Below are 26,479 nucleotides of genomic sequence, written 5' to 3'. Positions count from 1 at the left end.
CTACTAAATACACCAACAGCCCTGATATAAATAAATATAAATTTAGAAGGAAGTCGGTATTTGGGTTCTTCCTTCTCACATAGAGGCTCTCAGTCACCCCAAGGCTCCCCATTGCCTAAACATTCATAAACTTGTCGGGGAAACTATACACAATGTTACCAAGGGGAGGAGATTTGAAAGGCACCCATTTGGCCAATGCTGGAGAATTGTGGATTTCTCTTTTGTGGAAAATCAAAATTTTGCCTCTCACAGTCCCTTGAGTCATCATGAAGAAATCAGAGGAAGCATGGATGGCCCATAACAAATTAGCATTTCCCACTAAAATTAAACAAATTCCTTTGACTCGTTGCCAACCCCACCCCACTAGCCATCTCACCCTGGCCAACATCTCGGGTTACAAAGGACACTGTTGGCTTCCAGTAGGAATAGAGCAACTACTAATCCCATTCACATCTGATACTGTCCACCACATTGCTGTGAAATATATTTCCTAGAAACGAATAAAAATGGGTCCTTAAGACAATAGCCTCGTGTTAATCTTAAGATCTGAAGCACTACAAATTAACATACTGTAAAGCAACTTAATTAAAAATTATGTCCATGCACAGTCTGAACCACCAGAACATGCATCTGCAACTCCCACGTTACGCAACGCTGGATTCTAAATCGGTCTGAATTTATAAGAAGCCCACAGGCTCGGATATAAATTCTCAGTTCTTGTGGCTGTGGTCACCCTATGCTCTCGTCTCAGTGGTGGACACAAACGTTAATGTGTTATTATTCAGGATACGAGACCATCGAAGGTGACATTTTTCGCTTTCACCTTCCAAGGCTTTCCCCAGAACTGCCCAATGATCGCCCACGCCTACTTCCACCAAAGGTGGACCCTGCAGACTCAGGATCACGACCATAGCGCCTCGGTTCCCACCTCTGGGGAAAGCCTGATCTTAGCAAGTGGCCCTCAGCGCGTCCAGCAGGTCCGCCAGCGACGCGGTGGCCGCGCGGTTTCATCATTAATGCTCCTTAAGGACAATAGCTCATCAAGCCCCACCGAAAGCCCTGGACCCGTCGCGGAGCCTGGGCTGGCGGGGGATGAGGCTGAGCAACTCCTCCTAGAGGTGGTTATGTGGAGAAGGAGCAATCCCTTCTCCCTCCTCCTCCTCCCCCCGCTACTATCCGCGGCCCTGAGAACTGCTGCTTGCCGCCATTGACACGCACAGATAGAACCTAAAGAAAGGCAAAGAGTCCTGCCCGGCACCGGCGCCGCACGGGCCGAACCTGCGCGCGGGCAGCGGCGCGCAGAGGGCACCGGGCGCCCGGAGCAAGCGGCACAGCACCAGGTGAGCCCGCCATGGCGATGGCATTATTGTTCGGGGGTCTTCGGGGTCTGGAAACAAAACCGGCCGCGGGAACAGTGCAGGGGCCAGAGAGAACCCCCTGCTTCCCCCGCCGCCCAGCCCCCGCGGGTGCACCCGGGATAGCCTGCCCACCCCAAAAAAGAAAAAGAAAAATTAATAAATCAAGCTGTCCAACTTGCTTCCTCGGGAAATAAAGGGGGGTTGCTAAAGAAGCGGTAAAATTCCTGCGGCCGGTGAGGAGCCGGGGCATCTCGGGCGAAGAGGGAGGGAGGAGGAGGGATGCGGAGTCCAGCGGTGGGCCCCGGGCGAGGCTGGAACTGGAGGGAGCGGAGAGCTCCTAGGGATGCGGAGTTTGGGGCGAAGAGGGGCGAGAGAGGCGCCCAGCCGACGAGGGGGACCGTGCCGGGGACAGGGGGCTGCGCAGGGGTCGAGGGAGCCCGGCAGGGCCGTTCGGGGGCCTTTCAGGGTGCCCGGGCTGAGAGCCGGCGGCTCCAGGCTGACAATGGAAGGGGCGCGGGGCGGAGGGAAGGCACCGGGGCCCCGGATGCGAGGATGCGGGGAGCCCGGCGCCGCGGCGCCCGTGAGCCGGGCCGGCACGGAGGAGGGCTCGGGGACGGGCACTCCCCTCCGGTTCCCTTTCCGGGGCGCCCGGTGCCAACGCGCGACGAGCTTTCCCCGGGAAATGGCGGCCCCTGCGCGACTCGCTTGGGCGGCCCCGGGTTCCGGCTTTGCGCGGGAAAAAATAATAATAATAATAAGGAAAGGAGATTTAAAAGTAAAGTGGCTGCGACGCAGGAAAGGGCTGCACCGAGCGCCAGTGGCATTGCGAATCGTGCGGGGCGCGGCGGGCGGGGACCTGCCCTGCCTCCTCGGGCTCCCAGCCGGCTCTCCTGGAGTGCCCTAGTTACAGCCTCGCTCGCCCCCGAAATCGCGCTCGTGGGTGTCTTTCCCCGCCTTTCCTCGTGGGGGCGCCCTCTGCTCCTGCCCTCTTTGTTCCACACAACAATGGCCTAAAAAGCCTTGAGCCCCCAAAGAGCCAAATGCGCCTCCTCCAGGGGTTCAAGACGCTGATATGTGCCACCACAAGCGTGATGTAGGCCCGTTCACTGCTGGGGTTTATCGGTATTAACAGCTAACAAAAAGGGCCAGAAGAAATGGGTTAAGAAACCAAAGCGCAGGTCCATGTGTGTTTGAAGGGGTGCAGCCAGGCCCTATGGTAAAGGCATTTCCGGTGTTCCAACAGACCTGGCGAACTGAGGTACCGGCCCAACCTCTGTCCAGCGCAGAATTCAAAACGGGACCCAAATCTATGCCCCTCCAGCCCTCAGGATCCCATTCCCGTTGGGGCAGTTAATCCGCCAGAGCAAATGGTCTCCTCACTTTTCTCATTGGCGTTTGTGTCGAAATGCAGTTGTATCCTCACTAGGCTGCGCACTTGGTGAGAGGAAAAGAAACATTCTTAAGAATGGAAATGTGTCTTCGTTTATATTGTTTCTTATCTAGAACCAGTTCCTTTGTGAAACACAAACTAAGCTAGTCATAATTCTCAATTTGTTCGTATTTAACTGAAAGTTATCGCTTATCTCCCCTCCCCCCGGCAAAACTCTTTATTTGCAAATAATACTCATAGCGCTATGATTTGGAGCTACACTTGTGGATTTTTAGAAATACTTTAGTTCAAGATGATGGTATAAATAAAGGCACTGCCTGGAGGAAAATTACCTTGAACCCTGTAATTCACACCTTTAAAACCTGCCCGTCTCTACACATCCTTTAAAAATTGTGCCCTAATCTCCACTTCAGTTTCCTTGCCCTGTTCGAGTTCATCCTCACCTGAATCCATTTATTGCCACGCTTTAGACATTATTAATGGTTTCCTGTATTTCCAAACTTTATAAAAGAATTTATTTGCTTGCATACAGAATGTTGCAAAGATTCTGACCTTACCCCCTGATCATTCTATCTTCTGTCCAGTTGCCAGGAATTCCCAGGCGCCTGTAGTCTGCTCTTCCCCAGTGGGTGGGACACCCTGCTAGCTATTGTCTGAGACAACCAGGTCTGTTTTCACGGCCTCCTGCCAGCAAAGCAGGAGGGAATTCTGTGTTAGGCAACTTCAAATGAAAGAGATCTGTAACTTTTTCAGGGAGAGGGATGTGCAGAAACCTAACCAACTCTCTTAAGAATGTTTTTCATTCTTAAGAAACAACCTCAAAGTTAGATGCAGTCTTGGCAGATGCTTTTTGAAAAGTGTGTATTGCACAGAGATGAGCAAAGAACTTACGGTTAAAAATCATTCCAGCATTTGCTGAACAGCAGTTTTTAAACGCCTCTGAATGAGGGCAGATATGCAAATATGAGGTGGTCATAGTCTTAGTGCTTAGGGTCTGTTCCTAGAGAGCTTTCAACCCCAAGCCTAGGAGATAAAATGGTATGTGCAGGTAAAAGGAGATAAAAAGTTATTAATATCGACGAGCAAGCTGGAAACGAATACTATCCGACGCTGCTGACAGGCGTGTAAATTGATGCAGCTAATTTGGAGGGCAGTTTGGCTCAATGAAGACACATAATATGCATATTCTGTGACCCAGCAACTCCACTTCTCAGTATGTATCCCAGAGAAGCAGGCATGCACGCGCACGGGTTATGATTCCTTTTCATTGCGGAGTTTTGGTAGTTCTGAAATTGAACACATCTGATTGCCATCGATAGGGAATGGCTAAGTAAACCGGTATGTCTATCTTCTGGAAAATTAGGTGGCAGTTAAAAGCAATGCAGTAAGTCTGTTTATACTGAGACAGAAAGGACACATAGTATTGATGGGAAAAGCACATTGCAGAACCATATACCCTGTATGGCACCATTTTGAAAACAAAGCTATGCATTTCTATAAGCAAAAGTGCGTACACAAATGGATAGGGGTGTGTGGAACAGGATGCCCACTAAGAGACAAAAATTAGAGGAATTGCCAAGGGGACACTTAGTCATGTCATCATGCATACCCATCCATAACCATGGTTATAATATTTGAAATTTGCATTAATTTATGAGGTGGTTGGATAACAAAATATGATCATTTAAAAGTGACTGATAGTGTGTAATAAAAGTCACAAATAAAATGCTACAACAACTTTTAAAGTGAGAAGAGAATTCTAGGCTGCACGGGAAGGCTTACACTAGGCTTCTTAGAGAAGGCATTGGGCTTCGGAGGGAGAGGGGGAAAGGGGGCAAGGCTGGGTGGGGGAGGGGGGAGGCAGACTCAGAGCTCTGTCTAGCCTGCTGCTCCTCTCTTCCTTCAACCCGTTTATGTAAATTCCCTTGCAAGGCTGATTCCTGCCCTGCCCTGCCAAGGTTCAGATTGAGGAGTGACCTAAAGGAACAGTTCACAATTCCTTTCATTGCAATAGTTCTATGAATGTCTTAAAGTAGATTTAGAAGGGGGGGGGGGTGGGNCTTGCAAGGCTGATTCCTGCCCTGCCCTGCCAAGGTTCAGATTGAGGAGTGACCTAAAGGAACAGTTCACAATTCCTTTCATTGCAATAGTTCTATGAATGTCTTAAAGTAGATTTAGAAGGGGGGGGGGTGGGAAAGCCAGGAGAGCATATACATTCTAACAATTGTTTGGAAGGTGGTGATTTTTAGAGGAAATGTGGTAAAAACTTGAGGATGAGGATTTTTTTTCTTCTGGGTGCATCCTGGCATAGATATTGGAAATTAGGCTAGAGAGTAAGGTAAGTATGGAGAAGATAATTCATTTTCCAAAAAAAAAAATCTGAAATAGAACCCAAAACTGCTTTCGAAACAAATGTTTAGGGCTGGTTTCATTTATTTGTCCCTTCGCTTAAGGAATGTTTATTGAATGTTGTGTACATAATGCTGTGTGAGGCCCCAGTGGGGAGTGAAACCTGCAACAACAGAGTGTGGGAGACACAGCCCAGGCCTAGGCTGCACAAGTGGACATGAGGCTGCTGCTTCCAGGTGTGATCTCACCCAGACTGTGTGGCCATTGACCTGTCGTTTGGTGACCACTGCCCCTCCCGTGCCGCACCTGTAATTGTGGCTAAAATTAGGAACTAACCGATGGATCACTCGGGTCCCCGTCAATATTAGATTGTGATTTTGTGAAATCCTGTGGTTCTAACACTGTGGTAATTGTGAATTCTCGGGCAGATGGAATTTGTGGAACATAGGCTCAGACAAGGAAGGGCCCCAAAGTGTCCAGCCTTGGGAAAAACAGAAGTATTTGCTGTCATGGGTGTTCTCAGGAGATTATGTGTCTCTTGGAGTTTTTCCAGAGTTAAAACTTCATTTGTGCCTCTTTACACCGGCTCCAAAGATCAGTGAAGCAGATGATACAGAAAGATGTTGCTGAGTTTTAAGCCTCCTGTTACCAAGCGCACGGCGTCCAGAACCGCAGTGTTACAGCACATCGGCCCTGGAACCGCACTGGTGTGAACTGTGGGGCCCCTTAAACGCAGACTTTTTCAATAAATACTGTAAGTGCATTTTCTCTTCTGTTGACATAAGAACGTCCAGAGCTGTAGAGGGCTTTTATGAGAGTTTATTTGAGTCAAACGGAAGACATGCCTGGAAGCCCGATCTCAACAGATGAGCAGATGCGCTTCCCTGTGATTTTCTTAATAATGTTTTCTTTTCTCTAGCTTACTTTGTTGTAAGAGCATAGTATACACTATACATAACATACAAAACGTGTTAATAAAAAAGCATCCATAAACCATTTATGTTGCCAGAAAGGCTTCTGGTCAGTGGTAGGTTGTCAGTGGTTAAGTGTTGGGGGTGAAAGTGTCGCACGATTTTTGACTGTGCTGGGAGGTCAGCACCCTGAACCCTGGTATTTAGCAGTCAACCGCAGTGTCCTTTGCAATGGAGGGACAGTGTTAGCAATCCGTACCAAGAGTTCTCTGTAACTGTCTTTTGTGGAAATAAGTCATAATAGCCAGTGTTTATTAAATGACTGCTACCTACCAGCTAGTGTTCCAAGTACTTTATATGTATTAACCTATTTCGTATTATTTTTTAAGTTTTCTAAAGTATATTTTATTGATTATGCTACTGGAGTTGTCCCATTTCTTCTCCCCTTCATCTCCCTCCACCTTGTACCCCACCCCTAGCCTGCCCCCTCCTTAGTTCATGTCCGTGGGTTGTACATGTAAGTTCTCCATTTCCTATACTATTCTTACCCTCTCCCTGTCTATCTTGTACCTACCATTTATGCCTCTTATTCCCTGTACCTTTGCCCACGTTCTCCCTTCTCCCCCTCCCTGCTGATAACCCTCAATATGACCTCCATTTTGTAATTCTGTTCCTGTTCTAGTTGTTTGCTTGTTTTGTTATTGTTTTTTTAGGTTCGGTTGTTGATAGTTGTGAGTTTGTTGCCATTTCAAAGTTCATAGTTCTGATCTTCTTTTTCTTTGATAAGTCCCTTTAACATTTCATATAATAGGGGCTGGGTGACTATAAACTCCTTTAGTTTGACCTTATCTGGGAAGCACTTTATCTGCCCTTCCATTCTAAATGATGGCTTTGCTGGATAAAGTAATCTTGGATGTAGGTCCTTGCTTTTCAAGGACCTATATCCTTGTTCCAGTTGAACGATTTTGAATACTTCTTTCCAGCTCCTTCTTGCCTGTAAGGTTTCTTTTCAGAAATCAGCTGATAGTCATGTGGACATTCCTCTGTAGGTAACTCTCCGCTTTTCTCTTGGCTGCTTTTAAGATTCTCTCCTTCTCTTTAATCTTGGATGATTTAAATGTGATGTGTCTTGGTGTGTTCCTTCTGGAGTCCAATTTCTTGGGGACTCTCTGAATTTCCTGGACTTACAGGTCTATTTCCTTGGCCAGATTAGGGAAGTATTCCTTCATTATTTTTTTAAATAAGTTTTCAATATCTTGGTTTTCCTCTCCTCCTTCTGGGACCCCTATGGTTCCAATATTGGGACATTTAATGTTGTCCCAGAGGTTCCTAAGCCTCTCCTCATTTTTTTGAATTCTTGTTTCTTCATTTTTTTCCAGTTGAATGTTTATTTCTTCCTTCTGCTCCAAATCATTGATTTGAGTCCCAGTTTCTTTCCTGTCACTGTTGGTTCCCTGCGTATTTTTCTTTATTGCATTTTGCATAGCCTTCACTTCTTCCTTTATTCCACAGCTGTACTCAGTCATTTTCGCGAGCATCTTTTTTACCAGTGTTTTGAACTCTGCATCTGATAGGTTGGCTGTCTGCCTGTCACTTAGTTCTTTTTCCAGAGTTTTGATTTTGGGCCATATTTCTTTGTCTCAGTGCACCTGTCACATTATCAGAGGTGGAGCCTTAGGTATTTGCCAGGGTGGGGCAACCCACTTCACTAGATTATGGTGCTATATGTGGGGGAAGGGTCCTGAGAGGGAACAAGGCTGCTTGCATGGTTCTCAGCCAGCTTTCAGAAACTTCCCTCACTACCCCCAAGCGAATCACCCTTTCTGGTGCTGATTCCCAGGTGGATGGGTTTGTGTACATTCTAGGACCCCGTGCACCCCCCTAAACTCTCCTGTGAGACTGGGAGTTTCTTCCACCACTGCAACCCCCACAGGTTTTTACAGCCAGAGGTTTTTGAAACTTTCTTTTCTCTGCATTGGAACCCTGGGTTGTATGGTCTGTCTCACTCTCCAGTTGTTCCTCCCAGTTTATCCTCACACAAATATGGGACTACCTCGTCCACCAGCTGCTGCCTTACACGTGTCCTCTCCACCCCCTGCCCTGGCTACCTGAATCTGCCCCTCCTACCAGTCTGTATGAATGTTTCTTGAACTCCTTGGTTGTCAGACTTTCATACAGTTTGATTTTCTGGCAGTTCTGGTTGTTTTTTGCTTTTAAATTGGTTGTTATCCTTCTTTTGGTTGTGCAAGGAAGCAAAGAATATCTACCTATGCCTCTGTCTTGGCTGGAAGTCTATTTAATATTATTAAATGTATTAAATAAGGTACTTATTAAATAACACCTAGTAGTATAGGTGGATACTATTATTATACCCACTTTACAGAAAAAAAAGTTTAAGAACATGCCCAAGGTCACCCAGCACATAACTGGTGGGGGTGGAGTGAGGGCTCCAGCCCAGGTGACCTTACTTCTCAGCCCTGTGTCCTTACATCCTGTTGGTACCAGCATCCCAGTAACTCTCGGATTATGTTCATTTTAATATTATGCAGACTTTTATATTAAATTCCTTATTTGCATCACTGTTTTACCTTTGTCAGATGAAAGATGAAGAGCATCAGATTGAGCTACACAACACTGTACTTTAAACAGTCTTGTTACAAAGTATTAAATAAGATAAATTTGGTGGTTTCTCCAAGCCTATAATGTTCATTTACCTATCTCACCATCCATCATACTTTGCCCTATTTATTTGACTGACATTGCCAATTTGGCCTTGGAATAGAGTAAGTAGTTCAAGTCAGAATTCTCCTGCTTTGACAGAAATCTGTGTGTGAATATGGGTAGGACCACCAGGCTCAGCACAGGGACGTTTACTTCAGATAATTTTGTGGTGTCAGCAGAATTCACTATAGCAACTATATTGTTTAGCCCCAAATTGCAACACATGGCCTGACCAAAGATTTGGGGGTTGTTTCTGGATGAGAGGCAGTCCTGATGATACAGTTTAGATGCCTAAATTTGGGGTGTTTCCATGACTACAGTACAAAAATATAACAAAATAAAATCAAGCTTACCCTGGAAAGCCCAGGCCCTGTGTTTGCTGGCCTGGGCCGGCTAATGGTATACACACCAAATTATGTAGCTTGGGTTTTGTTCTGCCTTCATTGTTCAATAAAACCATTAGAATTGAATAGTGGTGGTAGACTATGAGAAGTGAATTCCAGCAGCTTATAAAATACATACCATAAACTCTTTGATCAGATGATAATCCACTGGCTTCCCCACCAGAGTGCTAAACTTCTGAGTTGATCAGCCTTCCAGAAATGAACTGAACTCCAAAGTACCGCCCCCTTGCTACCAAAGTGGGTTTTCACCTCAGCTGGTCTGTGGCGAACAGTGTAGGTTCTTGTCTGGGGTGGAGAAGAGACAGGCCTATAAACACAATAAAACGGAGTCCTCAGGCCCAGTTTTTCTTCTCTGTGGTGATTGTGGGTGATGAAATACTGACTTCAAAGGAAGGCTCACCCACATACGGCGTAATTCTATCCGGTTGTTCCATCTCTATGAATGTAAGTAATAGATTGGGGCAGGAGGGGAGGTCCAAAGGAGTGACATTTTGAGCATCTTCACAGAAAAGCATCATCTTTTAGGTTGCAAAGGACCTCAGAGGTCAGTGGGGGCAGTGGCTCTCAGGGGGAGCGCCATAGAGCTCAGGCTTCCTCAGAGGCCCAAGGCAGGAAAGGTGGGGACCAAGACTTTGAGGTTCCCAGGCCCTTCCATCTGTTTTATGTATTAGAGCTCCTGAAAGGTATCTTTTGAACAAAAGGGAAGGTCTGGAAAATCGGCTGATTTGCTGGTTAATGCAGAACTGGACCCCCTCTTACCCCGACCCCACACATACTTCCTGGTCCACGGCACCTTCCGTTCTGCCACCATGATGCCCCCTAGAAGTCCAGCCAGTTCCACTCACAGGTGAAATGACACGGTATGGCTAGTGGTTGTTTGGTACAGCTGATACGATGTGCCGGGGTGCAGGGGCTATAGGGGACTCCACGTGAGCAACACAGTCCATCACTAGCATAAAACAGTGCAGCCAAAGCTGCAGTCCCCCCCCAACTACTCGTCTCCACGATGCAACCTCTGCCTGAGGACTGACAGTAAGGGAAGCAGGGTGAGGGGAGCAGGCAAAGGAGGGGTGCAGAAATGGACAGCTGCCTCTGCTTAGACCACAGCATGTTCTAGCTTTGGGAGCCCACAACTGGTCCCCACTATGCACTCAGTTGCCCAGTAGTCACAGGTGTCTGGACTGCAGCCCACCTGCAGCCTGGTGGCGGCCACTCATTCCCACCCCCAGAGGGAGTTCCCGTGTCCCCAAACTCTCACCTGAGAAGCTCCTCTTGGGTCAGACAAAGCCAGTCCCCTGCTCAGAGAAGTAAGACAAGACACTGTTTATACCAATAAACCTCGCTAATAATTTGAAACTTAGACTTTAAGGAAACATGATAGTTTGCTCGCTGTTCCTATTTGCCAATTCCCCAAAAGCAAGAAGACAAGAGACCAGCCTGGACCTAGTGAAAGGTTGTTTTGTTTTTATTTTGTTTTCCATGAATAAATTGATTCAGGAAGGCAAACTAGCTCATTTTCTTCTGGGATGCATTGCTGTAACTCAGATTCAAGGAGAACTAAAGTTATTTTTATTCATTCATTTCTCATCCAACTAGTACAACAAGTGGCCATATTTATAGTAGAAAATACTATAAGGTTAATAAAAGGGAAATACAACATATGTCAACAGCTTGTACTTTTCTCTTACAAAAAAGAGAAAACTTTAGCTTAGGTTCAACAAAGACAAAACGTGTTAAAAGTCACTGTGTCATCCTGGCTGGTGTGGCTCAGGGGATTGAGCATCGACCTGCAAACCAAAGGGTCATTGGTTCAATTCCCAGTCAGGGCACATGCCTGGGAAGGTCCCTGGTAGAGGGGCACAAGAAGCAACCCCACATTGATGTTTCTGACCTTCTCATTCTCCCTCCCTTCCCCTCTCTCTAAAAATAAGTAATTAAATCTTTTTTTTAAGTCATTGCATACTGCAGTCCCACAGATAGCCTAAATCCATTCCTTACCATGCACGCCCGCTGTGTGCTCTGCTGCCCTCCGGGGTGGCCATCCCAGCAAAGGCCCAGACACAGCCACGCACCCTCCGCCTCTGTACGAGAAAGAACGTGCCGGTAGTTGAGCTTCCCACTAGATTACTCCGGGACATGACTTGAAATACATTTTAAAAAGGGAATGATTTGTAACCCAATGGTATAATTTAAATAAATTGGGTTAATGCTTGGTTCTAACGTTCATGGATGGTTAATTTGGTTAATTTGATCCACATGTCATTTTGATGAAATTGCATTTGATAGAGCTCTTTACATTATAAATTGTTAATGTGCTTTAACAGATACGACGATAAAATTATTGACTATTCTCATTCACTTAAAGGTGGCCTTGGAAGAAAATGGTTTGGAAAGTATTACTTGTGCAATAATGATTTGCCCTTGGAGTTCATAAATGGAAGTGTAATAGAGCAAGTGATTTAGCTAGTATTACTGAAAGTGGTTTTTACAGCTGCAAAATAATACTAACAAACTATTATTATTTTAATGCAGCACTTAGGGTAACACACCAAAATATATTAGAATTCTATTACTTGCAAGGCTAAGAGATTTTTTCATACCCTTTAAAAATATATTTCTACCTATAGTTAATTTATTTACATTGAATTCCCTTATGTCCTACCTAATTTTATTTCATCTCATTTTATTCTCCCAAAGGATAATTTTCAACTGACAGAGTAAAGATGCTTCACTGCAGTGTCTACTTCGTTTTTTCATAAATGTTTACAATATAAAATATTCTGAAGCACAATACTTACTATACAGATTAGGGAAATACCATGGGAACTAAAAATGAATACATCGAATCAATTTCAACAATTTTAAAACAGTGCATGAATCCATTAGGGGATGACACTCTAAATTTCATGTTTATATACATTTCAGAAAGCAGTAAAGTCCTTTTTAAATTCATTACATCATTAAAAAGTGGTAAAACCTATTATTTCTAGATTTAAGGTCATGTATATGTGAAAGCCTTTTGATTTGTATACTTCTGAATTCAGAGATTGATCTCAAAGAGAACTTTAAAATAAGCTGCCTTGTAATTCCGGATCCCTCATCAAGGTGGCCCATCGGCCTGACTCACCCTCGCCTCTGACACACTGGCCCCCCGCCCCCCACTCCCCCGTCTCAAATGATCGCTCTCTTTTTTTTTAAAGCCACTTTGCAGAAGCTTGATGGCAGAAAAATGGTCATTTAAATCAAAACTGCTGACGGCTCCTGATGAAACTTCTTGTTGATTGGCTAGAGTTTGTCACATTTCTGACCAGTTAACATATAAGAAAAATTTCAAGAAGTTGTTTGAGGCATAAAAAAATGGTTTAATTTTTATCAGCTCTTTATGCTTGAGAAAGAATTTATTGAAATTAAAAGAAAATATTGGTCTAAAGAAACCAGACTGTTTCGTCTTTTCATGCTGTTTCCCTGCCAATGTCAGTTCATCCAGTCAGAGCAAATGCTTAACATTTTTCCTTTCTTTTCTCTCCTTCCTTCTGGGATTACAGTATAATTTTAAATATTGTTTACAGGAATACCATATGCTATAATCATACAAATACAGAGCCACTGAATTTGATTCTATTATATTAATTAGTCTTATACAATCTCTTGATACAAAATTTTATATTCCTCAATTATCTCAAGACCAATTAGTTTCCATTGACTCACCTGGTAATGAAAGTGATCTAAATTTTTAATATGACATTATTACTCAATTATAAAACAGTTGAGCTTTTTCTCTTTCCCAGCATACTCATTTCTAGGCTAATTCCCAAATGATGTTTGTTAAGATGTTAAATTAAAGTGACCTTTTGTTTCCAGTTCAAAATGATGGACCGAACACATGTGCTTTCCATATCTGGGGCCCCTCCAAAATAATGGTAAAGAAGCACAAAGAAAAGAAATAGTGCCCTAGCTGGTGTGGCTCAGTGGATTGACTATGGGCTGCAAACCAAAGGGTCACTGGTTCGATTCCCAGTCAGGGCACATGCCTGGGTTGTAGGCCAGGTCCCCAGTAGGGGATACCTGAGAGGCAACCACACATTGATGTTTCCCTCCCTCTCTTTCCCCTTCCCTTCCCCTCTCTCTGAAACTCACATTAAAACATTTAAAAGAAAATAAATACTTAAAAGGGGGCAGGGGATGGTACTGGCCCTCAACAGACGGGAGAGTTCAGCAAACCCGGAAGACTGCAAGTTCACAGAGCCACGGCAGGCACTATCACAGGGAAGCCACAACCAAGAATGAAAGCAAGAGGGAGCTGCACTGAGGGCAGGCAGGGTGGAAAGTGGGCAGTCAGGCAAGGTCTCTGCAGAGCAGACAGGCGAGTGGCCTCTCTCCTTCCGTGCTCCTAGCAAAGTTTCTGACACTCTGGCATGTCTGGTGTCTGGCATTTCCCCCACAAACTAGCCATCTGAGATTTCCTCTCTAGAATTGAACAACTACAGGGCGGGCGAGCCTAAAACTTCTAGGATAGATATGGTCCCACGCACTAAAGCTCCCTCATTCTGGTATTCGGGGGCTCTTAGTTCCTGAGGGACCCTCTAAGGTGGTGTCCACTTGTTGGCATGGCCTGTGGAAGTTCCCAGGGACCATGCCTCCCTTGTCTTTTGTTCTCAAGTATGTCAGGCCTTTGAGGCAAGCCAACATGAAAGAGAAAATGAGAACAGACTCACGGGACGAATGACTGGATAAAATAACTCAGAGACCAGAAGAGATAACAGCAACATAACTAGTTTCAGGGAGGTTGGAAGGTATGATGCATTTATAAAAGAACAGGATGCTGGGAAAATGGAACAAAGAACAAGAAAGAGTTCTTGGGTATTAATCATAGGATTACCAAAATTCAATAGATATTAAAAGCACTGAAAAAATAGAAGGAAAAGTATGAGACTGAGGAACAATCAGAAGATCCAACACCTGGCTTACAGGCCACCCAGGAAGAGCCAAGTACAGGGAAACGTGACAGAAATGAGCAGGTGAAGGAAAACAAGCAAATGCAAGGACAGACAGTTCCCGGAGTCACGAAAGAAATGAACCTCAGACTGAACAGGCTTATCGAGAGTGCTGAGCAGGACGCATGGGGTGCGCAGGATCCACACTTGGGCACGTCCTTGTGAGATGAAAGCACGGAACAACAAAATCTGAAAGCTGGAGGGCGAGGGAGCACCAGACTCCTCTGTAGTGCAGGGTGGTAAAAGCAGTGGGCCGATGGCTTCAAGATGTCGAAACGGTATGGTTTTGATGCTAAAAATTATATACCCCACCAAATTATAATCCAAAGATCATTCAGTGAAGACAGCTCCACTTTGTGAGAAAACAAAGTTCACTCCTCTGGATTGTTTTTTGAAGTGGATACCAAGAAAACGACGGAGAAGGCCAAGAAAGAGGCAGTCAGGGTCAAGGATGAGCGGGGAAGACAGTTCCAGAGTGACCCGAGGGCAGCACAACCGGTCCACCGGGAGCCGGAGGCCAGAGCAATTAAGGATGAAGGCCTCTGGGCAGAAAGTGGCCCCGTGCAAAGCATGGTGTGACAGAGAAGCTGCGTGATGTTCACCACACGGCAAAGGCACATTTCTCTTTGGTCAAGACAAGAACAAAGAATGCATTTGATCCTCATTATTCAGATTCCATATTTGTGAATTTACCTACTCAATAAAATGTATCTCTAACCCCCGCACTGGTACATTACCCATGGCATTGTGCTGCCGTCCAAGGATATGCCCACGCCGCAAAAAACGTGAGCCACCCAGTGCACACTTCCCAGCTGAGGTGGGACCAGGCCACTCGGCCTTCTTATTGCATCCACACTGTAGACTAGTGTCCTTTCCGTGGTTTATTTAGTGTCACGTTTGTACATTTTGGGGCTTTCTGCTGATTCCGCTGTTTGAAATGGCTCCCAAGCGTAGTACTGAGGTGCTGTGTGGTGTTCCTCCCCACAAGAAGGTGATGTGCCTTCTGGAAAAAGTACATGTGGTAGATAAGGTTTGCTCAGGCACAAGTTATAGGGCTATGAGTTCAATGTTAATGAATCAATAATCCGTTTTAAGTAAGGTGTCTTTAAATAGAAATACACATGAAACAAGATTATGTATTTTTCCATTGGTGAAAAACTTGTGACCAGAGACTCACAGCAGCCTAACCCTGTTTCCCTGAGGAGAAGTAGTTCACTATATTCACTAACCCAGTGTTTCTGGCTAATTTGTAGAACAGACCTGCAGTAGTCCCCACTTGTCCACTGGAGATATATTTTAAAGGCCCGTGGATGCCTGAAACTGCAGATAGTACTGAACCTGCATATACAGTAGCTCGCATGGAACCTTGTCCGTAGGTCCTTAGAAACTGCAGCTTCATGGGCAACAATGTATGATCACGTATGATGAAACCAGTTTCACAAGAGGCTAGTGATACAAACAAGACTTAAGTTCTCACAGCATCTTTCTGGTCACAAAACATCACAAAACTTATAAAGAAAGACCCAAAACACTTCTAGTATTAAACATTAAAATAAATGTGCCCTGGCTGGTGTAGCTCAGTGGATTGAGTGCGGGCCTGCGAACCACACAATTGCAGTTCGATTCCCAGTCAGGGCACATGCCTGGGTTGCAGGCCAGTTCCCAGCAGGGGACTCTCAAGAGGCAACCATACATTGATATTTCTCTCCTTCTCTCCTTCCGTTCCCATCTAAAGATAAATAAATAAAGTCTTAAAATAAAATAAAATAAAATAAAATAAAATAAATGTGAGCTCTGCATACATTAAGACAATTTAATGAAAACAAGTAAGATCATTATTTTCCAACCTGCTTATTCCAGTTCAGGGTCACAGGTGGCAGAACCTCTCCCCACATCTCAGGGGCCCAGGGCAGGCACCTTCATCACTGGGCACATCACACCCACACTCACTCAGATGGGACAACTCAGAAATGCCAGTTCACCGTACGTGCACCTCTTGGGGATGTGGGAAGAAACCAGAGTCCACTGAGAAAATTCACACAGAAATGGGAAGAATGTGAAAACTCCACACAGACAGTGGTCCAGCACTGGGAATTGATTTTGTTCTCATCAACATTAACAACAAAACAAGGTTGAATCGAGACTTCCAGTCAAGATGGAGATGTACGTAGAAATACCTCACCTTCTTGCACAACCATAGGAAGGATTACAACTAACCTCAAAACAATATTCACCCAGAACTGAAAATAAACACCCATACAGAAAATCAAACTGTATGGAAGTCCAAGGATTTAAAGGATTTAAAGAAGAAATATTCATCCAGACGGGCAGGAGGGGTGGAGTCGGGGAGCCCGGGCAGAGGAGATGTTGTGTGTTGGCAGTGAAGAGGTAACAGCGGGGCCAGTGGAACAGGCAGGCCCACGTTAGGGTTACCTGGGGAACAAGCCCAAGGTCAGAAGTGCAGCCCAGAGTACCAGCACTGAAACAGCAAAGCCTCATAACTCCTGGCTGTAAAAACCAGTGGGGGCTGGGGCAGCGGAAGAAACGGTGGGTCTCTCCAGACAGTCCATTTAAAGGGCCATAGGGTCCTAGGACATGCAAACTCACACCCACTGGGAATCACTACAGTCCAAGAAGTAGCGGGGCCGCAGGAGTAAGTGACTGGAAGCAGGTCCAGTGCTGAACAAGCCTCCAGCAGTCAGGCAGCAGCATTGCCCCCTCACTGGCCCCTCCCCCACATACAAAGCCACAGAGTGCTGAAGAGAGCTGCCCCACCCTGGTGATTACCAAAGGCTCTGCCCCGTACAGTGTAACAGGTGCACCAAGACAGAGAGTCAAAGCAACTCTACCTAATACTCAGAAACAAACACAGGGAGGCTGCCAAATTGGAGAGACAAGTATGTCTCAAATGAATGAACGGAACAAAACCTCAGAAAAGAACTAAGCAAAATGAGGTTAGTCGACCTTCACATGCAGAGTTTAGAACACTGGTGATAAGGATTCTCAGAGATCTCATGGAGTACCTCAAATGCATAAGGGAAGAAGTGAAGACTACACTAAGTGAAATAAGGAAAAATCCACGGGGAACCAACAGTGAAGGGAAGGAAGCAGGGGCTCAAATCAACAAATTGGACCATAAGGAAGAACTAAGCAGTCAACCAGAGCAGAATGAAGAAACAAGAATACAAAAAAAGATGAGGAAAGAATAGGAAGACTCTGGGGCATCTCCAAAAGTGCCAACATCCAAATCACAGGGATGCCAGAAGGAAAAGAGAAAGAGAAAGCAATTGAGTCCAACACCTTCACCACCTGGCCACCACAGCCCCCCAAGAAGAGAAAGAAATAGAAAACTTATTTAAAAAAATAAAAGAAAACTTCCCTAATTTGGTGAAGTAAACAGACAGACAAGTCCAGGAAGAACAGGGAGTCAACAAGTTGGACCCAAAGAGGAACACACCAAGACACATGGTGATTAAATTGACAAAAGTTAAAGAGAGAATCTTAAAAGCATCAAAGGAAAAGCAGAGAGTTACCTACAAGGGAGTTCCCATAAGACTATCAGCTGATTTCTCAAAAGAAACTTGGCAGGCAAAAGGGACTGGCAAGAAGTATTCAAAGTGATAAAAAGCAAGGACCTACATCCAAGATTACTCTATCCAGCAAAACTATCATTCAGAATGGAAGGGCAGATGAACTGCTTCCCAGACAAGGCAAAGCTAAAGGAGTTTATCATCACCAAGCCACTATTATAGAAAATGTTAAGAAGTGACTTATCTAAGAAAAGGAAGATCAAAACTATGAACATTAAAATGACAAAAAACTCACAACTATCAACTGAATTTTAAAAAACAAAAACAAACTAAGCAAACAACCAGAGCATAAACAGATTCATTGATATGAAGATCATTTGGAGGATTATTAGCCGAAGGGGGAAGGGGGAGAATGAGGGAAAAGGTACAGGGAATAAGAAGCATAATTGGTAGGTACAAAATAGACAGGAGGTTGTTAAGAATAGTATAGGAAATGGGAGAATCCAAAGAACTTATATGTACAACCCATGGACATGAACTAAGGGGGGATGGTTTGCTGGAGGGAAGGGAGTTATAGGGGAGGGGGGCAAAGGGGGAAAAGTTGGGACAACTGTAATAGCATAATCAAAATATACTTTAAAAAAACGATGTTGAATCAAATGACAGTGCTCAAGGACCTGCTGAACTATGGTCCTTCCTGTTCATTACACCCTCACTGAAGTCTTCGTATAAGTACAGTGCTTTCTGATGCAACATGTTGCCATCAGTCAGGATGCGTTTTCTGTTCATGTTTTCCACCCACAAATGTAACGCCTTTTCCATTTTAACTAAGCATGTATCACGCGCTGTGGCCCTAACTTTTACAGTTTGAGGTTGACAGCGAAACTGGCGTGAAGTTCTTTTTCCTTCACAATTTCACTGATAGAAGATTAGTTCTTACCATAGACCTTAGCAATCTCAGCACATGATTTTTTTACATCTTTCCTTACTTCGAGAACTTTCAGCTTTTCACTTGAAGCACTTCGCAGCCTCTCTTTGGCACGTCTAAATTGCCAGCGTCTCTACTCTTGCACTTCGGGGCCGTCATTGAGTAAAATAAGAGGTACTTAACCACAAGCACTGTGACTGTGACGCTGGGTCAGATAACCAAGACTATGGGTACTTGCCACAGGTGGGGAGCTGCATACACACCATGGAGTCTCTGGGCAAAGGGGTGACTCATGTTCCTGACAGAAAGGCAAGAAACCAAGTACATTTCATTGCACTACTCAGAACAGTACACAATTAAAACCCTATGAATTGTTTATTTCTAGAACTTTCCATTTAATATTTTCAGAGTGAGGTTGACCGTGGGTAACAGAAACTGCAGAAAGAGAAACTGGGGAGGGGTGGCCTACGGTATTACACATAACATGAATCAACTGTAATCAGTAACTTGAGGTGAGGTGCTATACAAGAAAGACATGAAGCCAAGTTGCCCTGGCTGGTGTAGCTCAGCGGATTGAGCGCGGGCCTGCGAACCACACGATCGCGGTTCAATTCCCAGTCAGGGCACATGTCTGGGTTGCAGGCCAGTTCCCAGCAGGGGACTCTCGAGAGGCAACCATACATTGATATTTCTCTCCTTCTCTCCTTCCCTTCCCCTCTAAGGATAAATAAATAAAATGTTAAAAAAAAAAGAAAGAAAGAAAGACGTGAAGCCAAGTAAAATGGAATTTCGAACAACAGGTTTTCAGAACAAGGTGAATCCATTACTTTATACTGAGCACAGGGATCCTAGTGTGGGAACACAGAAGGGAAAATGTGAGGCTAGCACCCACCTGGTTCTGCAGGGAATGGTATTTACAAAGTCCTAATCATATGTATAAGTGCTACTAATGGATGACTGAAAGTATAGAAGACGGAGGTAGAAATCGGGAGGTAACGTAGAGAGGAGTAGACCAGGGGAAGATCAGGGCGCACACATCTGCATCTTATGTGACGATGACTCAAGATACTGCCTAAAGTGGGTGGAGTCAGAAACAGAGATTGAAATGTATTCTTTAACACTTCCAGGGTAATCAACTGAGGAAATATACTGCCAATGAAAGTGAATTAAGTTCTAATCCTTAGGTAGTATTGATAGAGACTCTAAAAGTGAAAATAAATCAGGAAGAAGAGGTATAAACATTAAAGTTTGGGAGGTAACCACTAGAAGTAAAATGAAAAATTGTTACATGAAATGGCCTCTGGAAGTGAGATTGCGGGTGAGCAAAGTGAGAGACTGTTGCTTTTCCTTTTATGCATTTCTTTACCTTTTAATTCACTTTGCTATGGGCAAGTATTACTTAGATGTAAAGATAAAATAAACTCATGTTTCACTCATATGCGGAATCTAATAAACACTGAACTAACAAGGAAAATAGAGACAGACTCATAGATGGAGAGCAGGATGGCAGCTAAGGTGGGGAAGGTTGGCGGGGGAGATATTGAGCAAAAAGGAAAAAGGACTCATGGACGTGGACAACAGTGCGGTGATTGCTGGGGGGGTGGAGGGTATAAAGGGACTAAATGGTAATGGAAAAATATAATAAAAAGTTAAATAAAAAAGGAAAAATAAAACAAATTTAAACAACTTAACTCTCTTGTTTTCCTTGCTTCAGGGTGACCTTACGTAGGTCGTAATTATAAGTTTTAGCNAGCTAAGGGGGGGAAGGTTGGCGGGGGAGATATTGAGCAAAAAGGAAAAAGGACTCGTGGACGTGGACAACAGTGCGGTGGGGGGTGGAGGGTATACAGGGACTAAATGGTAATGGAAAAATATAATAAAAAGTTAAATAAAAAAGGAAAAATAAAACAAATTTAAACAACTTAACTCTCTTGTTTTCCTTGCTTCAGGGTGACCTTACGTAGGTCGTAATTATAAGTTTTAGCCTGGTGGTGGTGGGCACTAACAAAGAAGTCTCCAAACCGCACCCCCCTCCCCCCCAGTCCACAGAGAACTAAGTGTCTCAGTCATTTTTCCAGGAGCTTCTAGGCCAAAAAAAATGCCTACTGGCTCTATTTATTAGGTGGTTAGGTCCAAACAACCTAAGTATATATGTCCTAACAACAGTAGCTGTTTAAGAAAATATTAATACATGAATTAAAAGAAAAAAGAATATATCCCATTCTTAAATAACCACAATGAATCACACACAGGACGTGTGCACCTGGTAGACACTGCACAACTTCTCAGGCCTAAGGGTTGGGCTGGAGGTCTCCACTGTCATTTTCTGCTCCATGTGGATTTTCACCCAGCACTTGCTTTGAATCAGAGCAACAGCCAAAAACTCAGCTTTGCAAAGACTCGGTGCCATCAAAAGGAAGAGAGTGCAAACTACCGTGAACCACTGGTGGGACCACCACGAGCACCAGCTCACGGTTGTGGGGTCCAGTGGAGGTTGAGTACCCCTGTATTTTCTTTGAAATCTTAAACGCCCTCTGTTATGTCCCAGGGTGCATTGGCACACAGTTTGGGAACCAAGTCTCTCACATCTATTCGAAATTGTATTATGGTCTATCATAAAACTTTATTGGAAAACATTTGAGGACAAGGGGCTATGTACACCCTACAATATCTAATGTAGTTTCTTGCCCAATAATAAATGCTCCATAAATATGTACTTTCCTTGAATCTATGATGTCATAGATTGCAAGATGCATACTGATTTCTAGAGATAGTAAAATGTTTCTTAAAAAGAGCATTGTAAAACCAATGACATACAGTAGTTATTTGAATAGGCTGGTGTGAGTTTACTGCCCGCGTCTGAGTCAGCGCTGCAGTTTAATATTTACCCTTGTGATACCTGTAAAATCACCCTCATTGGTGTCTTTATGGGCTGAAAACCCAATCATAAAAATAAATCCTAAAACAACGGTGTTGGAGCATGCGTTCTTCCCCAGTGCACACAAAACCTGCTGCTGTCCTCCTGGAGGTGGGAGGGACTGGACAGCCAGCACTGCCTTCTCTCCCTTCTCTCCTTGAATTTTGAGCTTTATTTTCCTGTCCCCTACAGTTAACACACCGATAACTCTCCCATTCACTCTGCAAGTAATTATGAGACATTACACCTTAGTATTCTCGGTCTCTCAGGAATGAAAGGACAGTGTACTGCAGATTTAGGTTGTATGTTTCTGGTCTACCCAATTCCTCTTAAGAACCTCAGAGCCTCCTGGAGAATGGAGCCACCTGAGCATGGCTGAGTGGCCTCCAGGGGGCGCCACATAGTGCCTAGAACCACTCAAAGACCCTGTTCACTTCAAACATGGTAAACTTAATGAACTAGAGTCCTTAAGCTTAGCCTAATTAGAGTAAAATTTGTTGTAGAGCATAAAGAAAATAAATGTAAACATTTAAATATTAAAGTTTGGATGGAAAGAAATGGCTGATAGAAAAAAATCACATTGCAATAGTTCTTTTCTCTTTAGATGAGTAGTCCAACACAGACTCAGGCGCACAGAAGGTAGATAACAGCCTGTTCAAGTTTTTGTATCACCTGACTTCCCAAGAATGGGAAAGGCTGGCCTGGAAAAGAAGAAGTCAGGAGTTATAATTTCTTACAGCACCAGGCAGAGCCAGCTCAGGCTGAAGGACAGGGGTGGTCTTTGGAAAGCATTCAAGAGGCTCCAGTACAGCCCTTGCTTCCATCTGTGGGCTCCAGTGGCAGGATAGGCCTCCTCCCTGCTTTCCCAGGGATTCCTTGATATGATCCTGTTCCTACGGTGTTCAGGGACCCCCCAGCACTTGGGGCCCAGGAGTTAAGTGCCTGGCTGCTTGAACTCAGCCCAATGTCTGAGAAGATGGGCTCCCCGGGTATGAAGAACGCTGGTGCTATGGAAGCATATACAGCAGTCCCCGTTACCCGCAGACCTCAAGTGGAGCTGCATCTTCAGCTCTGTCCCAAGGCCCCCGCATGGAGGGAAATATGGAAGCCAAAGAAAGTCTTGTTACAGATGCTGTGTTTGGGTGATCCCCACATTTTATAATACTCAGTGATATCTCTGTCTATTTCACCTAACCCCGTTTTCCATACTTGGCTGTTTTATCTTCATGAGCGTTGTAGGCCTCTGTCCCCTGAAACCCCATTTTTCTTCTGCTGCTGGTCCTAATTTCCAATTTTTAGGGCAATTTGTGACTCTTCTTGGCTGACGTTGGGAAAGTCCCTAGGTAGCTTTATCTTGCACACCTACTCATTCTCTGGCTCTTTCGTTTGAGGGAACTGGAGGAGTGGGTGGGGGAGTCCTGCCCCTGTGGGTTTGTCCTCTGTTCACGGCTCTGTCAGTGGGAAAGGGCGGGAAAGGCCATGACTGTCTGGTGCAAATCTACCCACAGGGCGCACCGCTTGGGGTGGGCTTTCTAGGTGTTTCCTTGGTGGACAGACCTACTAATCCTCTCCCTTCTCTCCATTTACTAGTAACTGAAAAAAAGTACATCATTGGCTTCGTGGCGTCACCAGTACTAACACATTTTTGTGAACCTGCACCAGCTTTCAACACTTTAAAACTCATTTCTTAAAGGGCGTAAACTTCTTTTCCAGAATCATTTGAAAGTTGAAAAAAACAGGAGTGGTTAAGAGCAGAAGGACCCTGGGGACCTATTAGTCACTGTCCCATGTTACAGATGCGACCTACACTGAGGGCCCAGAGCTCACAGAGCTGGTTATGCGGAAGCAGGACCACGCCCTGGATCCCAGTCCCGATGCGCCAGGAGCCACCTCCATTCTGAACGCTGCCACCAGCTAGCAAACATGTGCCGTGTGGCTCAATCTGAGGACAAGTACCATCATTTCACATTGCTGTACATGTGCCCTGGCCCTGGACAGTAATGGCCAACAACAGCCACTCAGAACATTTACTGATGCCTGACCTAAGTTTCCTCAACCTAAATAGATGGTTATAATCCTAATGTGCAGTTGCTCGCTTCCTCCAAGAGAGGACATCTGTGAGTCTATTTACAAAGAGTTAACAGCTGTGGACACCGGAAGCACAGAAAATGCAGAAGTCCTAAACACAGTGATGGCTTTATTCCCACGCCTTACTATGAAAGAGAGAATATTCTAAGGCTATTTGCTCATCTTTGTTTGTGCTTAACTTTGATGAATACCTACATCTTTTTGTGGCAAAGCTACACATAAAATGGGATCATATAGGTACATATAAACATTTAAAATGAACGTTTGTGAGGCATGTAATAAAACGCCTCAAACTCCCACCCTTCACCTCGGGGATAGGAGGGTGTTGAGAATGGAGTTTGTTGCTAATTCCATGGCTTTCTGTAACTCCTCAGTCATAACGGAGTTACCAGATACTTTAGAAAGTTGAACTCAATGTTCAGTCTTCTACCCAGATGAAACAAATCCCAGTTTGGGACCTTTCACATTAGCCATGCATTCATCTAGCACTTTCACCCATCATATTTTTAGCCACTTTCTTAGGCCTTTTCCCTGCCACCTGGGCTGTTGGTCAGCTGGCCTGGCCAAGATTTGAAATGGCTGCCTCAACAGGTAGAACCAATTTCAGTTTCTTTTTGACTTTCTCGTTTTCCATCCCCACGAGAAATGGCCACTGGCAATGACGTTACCTTTGGGGCAGAGAGCTTCATTCATTAACACACTTCCTAGAAATTTTCTGGTTTCTTTTCTTTGGTCCTGCTTGCTTGTCCTTTGTAATGTACTTCTATTTATTCTGAATTACATTCCATTCTTTGGTCACAGTACTCCCTCAACCAACAAAAGTTAAGCACTATTACAATGCTCTGAATTAACTTTAGCCTTACAGAGACTCTTTCAGAAGCATATAATTATTTTATTTCGCACAAAAGATAGCTTCCTGAAAAAACAATGAGTTAGAAACACGTCTCTCCGTGTGTCCTACTGAGGTCACTTCTTCGTGCTCATTCTGAAGTTTCCCCCCCAGGTCCACCTGGGTGCCCTATTCCAAGCAGCAGAAGCTTGGGTTGTATTCTGACTTCCATTTGCTATGTTTGGCTACTGTGCATTAGCATGTTCAATAAAACTGCATCTTCCGGCATGTTTCTATTTTTAAAAATTATTGGAAATTTAGAAAAGTGTTTCCATCTGAGAAATCAGCTGTGAGCTGTAGGTCAAAGCCAACATTATAATAAAATACTATGTATTGCCCTGGTTACTGTGGCTCAGTGCATTAAGAGCCAGCCTGTGAAGCAAAGGGTCACGTGTTTAAATCCCAGTCAGGGCACATGCCTGGGTTGCGGGCCAGGTCCCCAGTAGGGGGCGTGTGAGAGACAACCACACATTGATGTTTCTCTCCCTCTGTTTCTCCTTCCCTTCCCCTCTCTCTAAAAATAAATAAAAATGAGTAAATTAATTAAATACTGCCTATTAAAAGAGACACAAACAAATCAGAGAAAAGAGGAATCCCATTAGTTTTCTTGTTGCTGCTGTACCCCCAGATTTAGTGGCTTCAAATAATACAGACTTAATTGTCTCAGAGTCTGAAGGTCAGAAGTCCAAACTCAGTTACACTGGGCTAAAATGAAGGTGTCGACAGGACTGGTTCTTTCTGGAAGCCCTGAGAGGAGAACTTCCCTCACTCCAGTCACTACCCACTCCCATCTCTCACCTCTCTTTGCACCACTTCAGATTCACCCAGATAATCCAGGATAATCTTCCCATCTCAGGATCCTGAACTTAATCACATTTGCAAAGTCCCTTTTGCCAAGTAATGTTTTACACTCACAAATGGTCCTGGGGGTGATGAAGTGGACACCTTTGGAAGCCATTATTCAGCTGCCGAAAACACCATCACTTCTCTCTCTAGGGACAGCTTCTCTGGGCCGGTTTGACGGGGTGGGGAGATGCTTGCAGGTGGGCCTGCCAACGCCCCTGCAAAGACCCCAGGCCCAGCTTCCTGCCTGCCGCTCCCTGCGCGGCCGCCAGGTGTCAGCTGCCTGCAGGGGACTATCAGGCATGCCCCACAGTGCTCTAGGACCACACTACTGCCCCCAAGATACCTGCGAGCCGCCCTTTCTCACCCTGTTGTCTTTCTTTTCCAGCATTGCGTTCCACCGTGTCAGCAAGCTGAGAGGGAAACTGAAGCAAGATGTCGGGCCGGAGCGGGAAGAAGAAAATGTCCAAGCTGTCCCGTTCAGCCAGGGCCGGTGTCATCTTCCCGGTGGGGAGGCTGATGCGTTACCTGAAGAAAGGGACGTTCAAGTACCGGATCAGCGTGGGTGCTCCCGTGTACATGGCGGCAGTCATCGAGTACCTGGCAGGTAATGCGACCTCGAGGGCCAGGTAGCCCACTCCCAGATCTCACCCTCCCCCGGGCGCCCCCCACAGGCTGGGAAGGGTGCTGCCTCAAGGCCGCTGTGGCTGCTAACTGGGCTTCAGCTGGCCTGCGCGGCTGAACTCCGTTTCTGCAGGCTTTAGTGGGGAGAAGGGGCCGAAGGAGGACGGATAAATGACACGGGGGGAAGGGAACCCACAATAGAGCAATTTTTTCACACCAGCCCTGAAAAAGGTGGGTCTTGTGTAGGCAAACGCAATTCGTAAAAATTTAGGTTCCCAAAGGAGAGAAACTACCAGGAGGATGGGTGGAGGAGAGGGAGGGGTTAGGTTGCTGTTTTGTGAAGGGGTCATCACTCTATGTCAAAGGCCTCATTATACATCAGTTCTCCCGGTGCGTTGAAACTGGGACTCTGTCCATGAATGACATTGACCAGAGCATCGAAAGCATTTCAGTTGGTTCCATGGAGCCAAAAATGTTCTGATTTTGCTCCTTTACAGTGGTGGTTCTCTGTCTACAATGGGTACATAGGAAAT

At 45.0% G+C, this 26,479-nt stretch overlaps 1 protein-coding gene across 1 annotated transcript in view; it reads left to right on the top strand.

Annotated features, from left to right (window-relative positions):
- Positions 1 to 1,081: 1,081 nt before the first annotated feature.
- The window catches only part of MACROH2A2 (macroH2A.2 histone), a 55,221-nt gene continuing 29,823 nt past the window's right edge, over positions 1,082 to 26,479 (top strand). The window contains exons 1-2 of the mRNA XM_037029189.1: positions 1,082 to 1,340; positions 25,711 to 25,929. Of these exons, the coding sequence (XP_036885084.1) occupies positions 25,758 to 25,929 (172 nt within the window). The 5' untranslated portion in view covers positions 1,082 to 1,340; positions 25,711 to 25,757. The remainder of the gene's footprint in view (positions 1,341 to 25,710; positions 25,930 to 26,479) is intronic.

Source organism: Sturnira hondurensis, unplaced genomic scaffold, assembly GCF_014824575.4.
Source record: "Sturnira hondurensis isolate 20B ecotype Veracruz unplaced genomic scaffold, ASM1482457v3 Scaffold0020237, whole genome shotgun sequence".
Taxonomy (NCBI): Eukaryota; Metazoa; Chordata; class Mammalia; order Chiroptera; family Phyllostomidae; genus Sturnira; species Sturnira hondurensis.
Note: the sequence above shows the minus strand (reverse complement) of the source record. Positions and strands in the feature narration are given on the sequence as shown.